The sequence below is a fragment of the Rutidosis leptorrhynchoides genome, chromosome 5, assembly GCF_046630445.1.
Source record: "Rutidosis leptorrhynchoides isolate AG116_Rl617_1_P2 chromosome 5, CSIRO_AGI_Rlap_v1, whole genome shotgun sequence".
Lineage (NCBI taxonomy): Eukaryota > Viridiplantae > Streptophyta > Magnoliopsida > Asterales > Asteraceae > Rutidosis > Rutidosis leptorrhynchoides.
In genome coordinates this window covers 3,298,987-3,306,985 of record NC_092337.1, presented here as the reverse complement: position 1 = coordinate 3,306,985, position 7,999 = coordinate 3,298,987, and the positions used below count along the sequence as shown (strand labels likewise).

The following is a 7,999-nucleotide window of genomic DNA, read 5'->3' as shown; positions in this document are numbered from 1 at the left end:
TTAATTTAATTAATTAATTATTAGAAGTTATGAATAATACCAAAGGGTCATTGGCCTAGCGGCAATGAGGTGACCCCTTCAACCTATAGGTTGGGGGTTCGAGTCCCGGGGTGGGCATGTATATATTCCTGTTTAAATTTGTGTATGGGTGTATGTTTGCCTTTCCAAAAAAAAAAAAAAAAGTTAAAATATAATAATTAATTAATCTTATCAATAAGGAAGTACAGAGTAGTTTTTATTTGAATTACCAAATAAATTGTTGAAAGTCAAGGTAACTAGTTGGAATTCATCCAAATCAATGGTTAAGCTTGCATCGTTTTTGTCAACACAAAAATGGCAAAATAGAATTAAATGATTGTTTTCAACGTTCAAAAAGATGTACTGAACTATTTAAGATTTGTTCTACCTTGCGTTGTACAAAAACAGAGCAACCTTTTTTAAACAAATATATCAGAAGGCGCATTCGCACTTCTGAGCCAGCCATATAGTCAAAGAATAAGCGTACAACTAAAACCAATTTCATCTTTGATATTTGATTTATATAAAAAAAAAAAAGAAAAAAAGAAAAACCACTCAACTCTTTCATCTTGTTTCCGTCACTTGTAGAAAAAGGCAGATCTGCTTTTGGTCATATGTTGTGGAAACTGGTGAGTGCATAAAACCAATGAGCCACTGAAATAATGGCACAAGATTATCACTGTCACAAACGAGCAAGAAAACAACACATGACCATGTTATTACCAAGTGCTTATACTTGTTCACTAAATTTGTCATACACAGATTTAATGTCAGGTTTTGTAAGTGAATTAATGGCTCTTTTAGTTGCATTTACCAACAGACCAAAATATTAATTTAATCAATAACATACAAGACTCCAATTGAATCCTAACATTATTAATTAAGCAACTTATTTGGATATGCAGATAAGAAAATGTGTGTTTCGTTGGATAAACTTTACCTATTTCTGGAACTTGATTTGAAGGTCACATGCATTGCCTTTTTACTCGACGGGATGAATAGCATTGAGGTTGTTCTGAAGCAACCAGCCTGCAGGATAAGTAAGCTCGTGAGCTTCCAAATGAAGATGCCAGTTCATAATTATAGAGCATCCGGACGGAGTGGCTTCCATATCAAACTCATCTTCCACCACTTGTTCTATAAAGCTGGTCTCCTGAAATGTCATAATTGATCTTGATTATTATCCGTAAGTAATAATTATTAAAAGAAAAGAATATCCAATCCAATCCAATAGGTAAAGACAAGTATACTTGAAATCCCTCCTTGACTGTGTCCAACTGTCGGATCAAAGATGAGGTGGGTTTTTTCCATCTCTTTGGGTCCCACAAGATAGTGCTGTTGAATGCAAATCCTGACATGTCAACATGAAACCTTCGAAGCCTTTTACTCTTCTCATTTGTGTGCCATCCAATTACTTTACTTCCATTGCAGACGGGACCTTCCAACACCGCCTTGTTTTTGCTTTGTGCAAGCATTGCAACTGGCCATGTGCCAAAACGACTGCAGTCACCAAAGCATACAGAAAGGAAAAAAAAAAAAATTAAAAAAAAAATAAAAAATAAAAATAAAAAACAAATGTTAAGCACGAAGTTAAGAATGGAAGGAAGCAAGAACAATTCTTTCTGTAAAATTTTAACAAGACTGTATTGCTAAGCAAAATTGAAACATTTCTTCACACATTGGTTAGTGATAGAAACACATAACACCTCATAACATGTGATCATCTGGTGAAAAAGTGTCAACTGAAGCGAAGTTTCAGGGTGGCACTTTAAGGTCTATAAGCGGATAAGGTTTTCCCTATTCAACCTACCCGGGAAAGGGAAGTATGTGTACTCAAATGTACGCGGCCTAATCAATTTATCACATTAATCAAGATATCTCGTGACCGATTCCGACCCTTTTCCCTAGTCACCCCAAAATATGCTTTTAGTAAGGTTTGAACCTAGTAGGACTACAATCAAGCAAGCAAGGCCTAAAGGCAAGGTGCTCCCTTTCTCAGATTTGAAGCGATGACATCTTTCTCAGCGGCCCCCTCTCGCGCGATCTTCTTATGGGCATATAGACCGTCCACCGAGTGAGACATCTTCTTCTGGAATATCACAACCCTGACCACTATCCTATCTTGGCAGACCCTATACACTAGCCTACCTTGGCATGGTTTTAAATAAATGTAAACAAAAAACGTTTTTGTTGTCCAGGCTCCCGTGGAGGCCTATCTTGGCAGACCCCAACCACTAGTCTATCTTGGCACGATTTTAAATACATGTAAACAAATAACGTTTTCGTTGTCCAGGCTCCCGTGGAGGGTGAGTATTTTTATTTAGATGTACGCACACCCTAACTGAACTATCATGTGCACGTTTCTGACCATTTTCCGTTGCCACCCCAAATATGCTTCTAGTGTTGTTTAAACTTTAGACATATTTTGAGTCAGGACCCAACCACTAGGCTATCTTTGGATGGTTTATCTTAAGGTCTAAAAAAGAAAAAAGAAAAAAACCTAAAAACCACCACATCAATCACATTGCCAAAAGATATGTAAGCTAAATCTCTTTGGTATACGAGCAAGCATGTAAAGTTGCTACTATCTGTTAGTGCAGTTATTAAATCATATTGGACCGAGTAAAAGGGAGCATGACATAACTTATGGAACGTGGAAGAGATCATGGCTAGAGTAGAGTAGTGATGCAAGTTTTTATGAGTTTAGTTATTATCCTATTTTATTTATATTTATGTAGTTCAGGTTTTATTTAGCAAGAGTTTTGTAATCAACTTTCCAGTTGAATAAATATCAGAAATTGCTCCAGTATTTATCTTCCATATTTCGATTATATCCATTCCATTAATTGGTATCAAAATCACAGTTCATGCCAAAGTACATCAATCCTGCCAAAGTACATCAAATCTGAAGATATGTTGATATTAACACACGCAGGAAGAAAAAAAAAGTAATGTTCCGTTCAAGTGCCCGATGTTAACCTCTACAAATTTCACAACATGGGACTGTATAGAAGCTATCATGGACGGCCATAGGTTATGAGAATCCATTGAGTCACAAGTCGGGGAAGTTGTGGACGAGAAGAAAAACAAGTCAGCGAGAGCTTTCATATTTCAAGATGTCTTAATACAGATCTCGAAGAACAAGACAACTACACACGTGGGAGTTATTGAAGATACGGTACCTAGGTACGGAATGTGTGCAAAAATCAAGATTGGACACTCTAAAAAACGAGTTTGAGAACCTACGGATGAACAAATGGTGACTCAATAGACGAGTTTGTTAGAAAGTTGAGCAGTTTGATCTCAAGATACAATAACCTTGGGGCAACCTTAGAAGACAACACACTGGTGAGGAAGCTTCTAGATTCGGTCCCTGATAAGTAAATTTCTTCAATTGGTAGCCTCTATAGAGCAATACTCGACATTGATATGATGCCTTTTGAAGAAGCCATAAGTAGGCTTAATGCTTACGAGGACCGTTTGAAGCTTTGTGCTTTGTGCAAAGCGTATCGTATGTTTAATCCATAAGAAAAGAAGATATCAGTAACAAGAAATGACAATTTTGATGAAAGGGGAAAATGGAACTGGCAAGTCTGTAAAGAGGGTGAAGTAAAAATATCAGTACCACATCCAACCGTTGGTCTATTCATATGAATAAATAATGAACATATGGTGTGAGAAGAAAGTACTATAGTTGTTGAGCAAAGTGGAAGTCCAAGTGATATTTGTAAGGGTGCAAACCAAAGTCCCACATCGGTCATGGGATAAAACAAATGTATGTATATAAGTCTAAGGGGAAGTCTCTCTATCACCAATTGGTTTTAGAAAAGATGGACTCTTGGACTTATATTGCAGGACATTTTGTTTGGGCTATGCGATCCTTAACAAGTGGTATCAGAGCTAGGCTATAGCCCCGATGTGGTGGACGGCGCAGTAGGGCGCACCCCTGAGCGCAGGCAGCGACGTGGCGCACCCCTCGGTCTTTAGCAGCGATGAGTGGACCCAACTCTCGTTCGAGGGGGACCCTGGCACGATGAGTTGATCCTGTAAGCCTTGTATCGAAATCTCCCTGCCCTCCCACCAGGTTGAGAGTTCCGAGTTGACGCCGGTAAAGGTTGGATCCAGACTATCGTTGGAGGGGAGGCTTAGATGGACTTAGGTTTGAGGGGAGGTTTGTAAGGGTGCAAACCAAAGTCCCACATCGGTCATGGGATAAAACAAATGTATGTATATAAGTCTAAGGGGAAGTTCCTCTATCACCAATTGGTTTTAGAAAAGGATGGACTCTTGGACTTATATTGCAGGACATTGTGTTTGGGCTATGCGATCCTTAACAATATTGTGCGTGCAATCTTTTAGTAGATGATTATGATTTGGGTGGAACACCACAAATGTCCCATTCGAGAATGAAGAAACAATTACAACAACTGAAAGCAACCAAACGTGTGAACTCTTCATCATATGATCACAGACCTGTTCGAGGATTTTAGAAGCATGGCAGAGGTATAAGCACGAACCGAACTTAATGATCAAGTAAAACAACAATGGGATAGAGTTTCTCAAGTTGGATATGCCAAAAGAATTCTACAATCTTTCGGTATGTGGGGATTTAACTCGGCAAAATACCCAATGGAGCCTAAGTTTTGATTGTCTAAAGATGAAGGGGGCAAGGTTGTAAATGCAACTGACTATCATAGAATAATTGGCAGCCTTCGGTTCTTGATTCACACGAGGCCTTGACTTGGCATATTCAGTCGGTTTGTTAGCCGCTATATGTAAACACCAAAGGAAATGCACCTAAAAGCATTTAAACACATCATGCGGTATTTGAAGGGAACGCTAAAGTACGATATAGTGATAGTAGCCATGGAATGGATAAAGATGACCGAAGAGGTATTGTGGCAATATCGTCTTGTGATGTTGAGTTCATGGCAGCTACATCAAGTGCGTGTCAGGCAATATGGTTAAAGAATTTACTCACTGATATCACAGGGTGGTGCAAATCGAATGTAACAACATTGTTGGTGGATAATAAATCGGAAATTGAGTAGATGAAGTGCCATGTTTTTCATGAGCGAAATAAACATATCAACACCAGGTATCACTTCATACGTAAGTGTGTTGAGAAGGAATAAATCACAGTCAAGCATGTTAGCGGAGAAGAACAAAAAGCTGACATCTTAACCAAAGCTTTGCCAACGATCAAGTTTGCATACAAGAGGGATTTGCTCGGATTAAAGAGCCTTCAAGGTACAAGTCAAAATTGATGGGGTGATTATTGGTGCAATAATTGACTTGGCAGCTTATTGGACAAGTAAAAGGAAGCATGGCATAACTTATGGAACGTGAAAGAGATCATGTGGCTAGAGTAAAGTTGTGATCTAAGTTTTTAAGAGTTTAGTTAATATCCTATTTTATTTTAAATTTATGAAGTTTATGTTTCATTTAGCAAGAGTTTTGTAATCAACTTTCCAGTTTAATAAATATTTTTGTCTTCCTTATTTCCATTATATTTTTGATATTTTGTGTACTATCTCCATTACTATCCCCGCACAAACATCACTCCAAACAATCACAAAAGCCTTTCGTACTATATGCACACACAGAAAATAAGCTCGGAGCATCGCTCACACACATCGACAAAAAAACTAGAGAAATTGAGCAGTTTCCAATATGTAATTAAAATTGTTCTATAACCAGCATCATGATCCAGTATGTAGTCTCAAGCTTATGGTGGAAACATATGCAAGGTTGACCTCAAGAAAAGGCGTTGAAACAAAAGCACTTGGAAAATGCATTGCTTGAAAACTTTTACATGCTTCCCTTTGGTTTTGTTTGTTAATTTTAATGCAGCTATATTTAAAAATGAATCAAATATTTTAGCTCATATGCAGAAAATATATAGAGATATAACTGAGGTTACCTCAGTAATCCATAGTCATAGCAAACACAGACCAGCTTGCAAACAAAGATTTAGACTCAAATAATAATCATAGAAAGTATGATGATATTACATACAAATAAAAACAAAGGACGTACTTGATTTGTCTTATGTTCTGAAATAGTTGTAGAGAATAGACATTATCATCATCTGCAAAAAAAACTATCCCATCAAGCTTATGATGCTCAATATGTTCAAGTGCTGTATTCCGCTGCTGAACACCCCTGTCCTTAATATCAGTAAGATTCTTGGTGCAAACCAAATGGCGATACATAATTCCCATTCCCCTAAGAATATCAGCAGTTTCAGTTGAAGCGTGACTCATCTCCACAACAATCCATACAAGTGGTGGAGATACAAGCCTAAGAACCTGACCCAATCTATGTAAATAAAACGACTGAAGAGCTCGATTATAGGTTGGTGTCACAACGATTAATTGCTGTTTTGGAGCAGCAGAAGTAGAAGTATAATCAAACCTTTCCTTTACACTTTGTGCTTTTAATTCCACCTTTTCAATTACAAAGCCCTCATCTTTTTTTGCACCTAGAATAGGTGGACGATTGACCTGGAATGAAAAATCACGACTCCTTACATCTTCAAATTCTCCAAATGGTGCTAAGCCTAATAAAAACCCAAGCAAGAAGAAGAACAAACAAGTATAAATACATCTTCGCCATGCTCGATAACCTTTTCGATGAGGAATGTGTTTTTCGACACCTATGAATCTCCGGACTCCAATGCCAAATGTAGAAAGAGGGGCTGCGAATCTACTGGTAGGGTTATTTTGTTTATGCGGGGAAGGGGAATTATGTGAAAAGGGACTAGTACTAGCTCCGTTTGGATGTGAACGATCGTGGTGATATGGTGAAAGTGTTCTTCGAATTGAAGCCATCGATCATATCATATTACTTTACTAGTAGTTAGTAGTATTACTAATAATTAATAATAATTTAGTAATAATTGATAACTGATTTGATAATAATAAAAAATAAGAGGAAGGGAGGGAGGGAGGCAGGTAATGAGAAATGAATACACAAAAGATTGTTGAAATGAAATTTTAGGGTTTGTTTTGGATTAAAGAGAAGTTTCACCTGCAAAGTAATCAAGAAAACGGCAGCTTAGCATATCTATATCAACTTGAGAAAGGGCCATGATCTGGATCCAATATATTATACTAGCAAACAGATCAAATAATCAGAGATAATAAATTCAAATAAAAAACGAATGAAAAGCAGATGTCTTTGAAATCTAATCAGACCTAATAAGATTAATTAACCGATGCTCAATATAATTAATAATAATAATTATTATTATTATTATTTATAATTAGTAAAAAGTTGTTGATAAGTGACCTGTGAGAAATATGAAGGAGGGTTTGGAAGATTGAGTGAACAAAAAAGTGGTAATGGAAATTGATTTCCCAGAGGATTTTTAAAAGCAAAAACCGTTTCTCCCTGTTTTCGTTTGGGGTTGATCACTCCATTATCAATCAATCAATCAATTATCAGCTTTAAAAAAAAAAAAATTCACTAATAGAAAATCACGTACAAGGCACATTCAATCAAGTAAAGAAAACGAAACCCTAGCCCCTTGCCAATGCAGGAATGGCAATCAATCAATAGTAAATTGAAAAAGGGGACGGTTAATTTTTGTTAATCCATGTTACTATTCATATCCATATTAATATTAAACAAGTTAATATAATATTAATATTAATAAAATAATAGATATCATTAATCATTAATATTTAAAAAATCTTATAATATTTTTTAAACCTAATAAAAAATAAAATCGTAATATAACAAAAATATCTATCTATCTATCTATCTATATATAAATCAAAAGTTTTTTTTTAAATTGTGGTTGAAAGTTATTTTAGAATGTTTGTATCTATATATTATTATATCTATATTACATTATATATTTTAAAATAAAACAAATTATCTTCATAATTGATTGATATTCATATACTTACCGAATCAATTTGGCAATACACATAATTAACAATATCAGTTCATTCTTCACATACGTAGTTTCTTT

General features: G+C 36.0%; 1 protein-coding gene across 2 annotated transcripts; it reads right to left on the bottom strand.

Moving 5' to 3' along the window:
• Positions 1 to 334: 334 nt before the first annotated feature.
• LOC139847204 (probable beta-1,4-xylosyltransferase IRX9H) lies at positions 335 to 7,591 on the bottom strand. 2 transcript variants are annotated; one of them, XM_071836841.1, is made up of 5 exons: positions 7,312 to 7,591; positions 6,058 to 7,050; positions 1,269 to 1,518; positions 959 to 1,171; positions 335 to 672 (listed from the first exon to the last, which is right to left on the bottom strand). In XM_071836841.1, the coding sequence occupies exons 2-4, from the start codon at positions 6,849 to 6,851 to the stop codon at positions 1,001 to 1,003; spliced, it is 1,215 nt and encodes a 404-aa protein (XP_071692942.1). In that variant the 5' UTR covers positions 6,852 to 7,050; positions 7,312 to 7,591; the 3' UTR covers positions 335 to 672; positions 959 to 1,000. The 2 variants fall into 2 exon arrangements, with proteins under 2 accessions (XP_071692942.1, XP_071692943.1); XM_071836842.1 differs by having other exon boundaries at positions 335 to 697; positions 6,058 to 7,591.
• Between the last annotated feature and the right edge of the window lie 408 nt (positions 7,592 to 7,999).

Excerpts from the sequence above, each read along its gene's own strand:
- LOC139847204 (XM_071836842.1), bottom strand. The coding sequence starts at position 6,851 with ATGGCTTCAATTCGAAGAACACTTTCACCATATCACCACGATCGTTCA. Across the intron at positions 1,519-6,057 it reads CAGAACATAAGACAAATCAA|TCGTTTTGGCACATGGCCAG; the intron begins GTACGTCCTTTG and ends TGGTGACTGCAG. Across the intron at positions 1,172-1,268 it reads CAGTCAAGGAGGGATTTCAA|GAGACCAGCTTTATAGAACA; the intron begins GTATACTTGTCT and ends ATGACATTTCAG.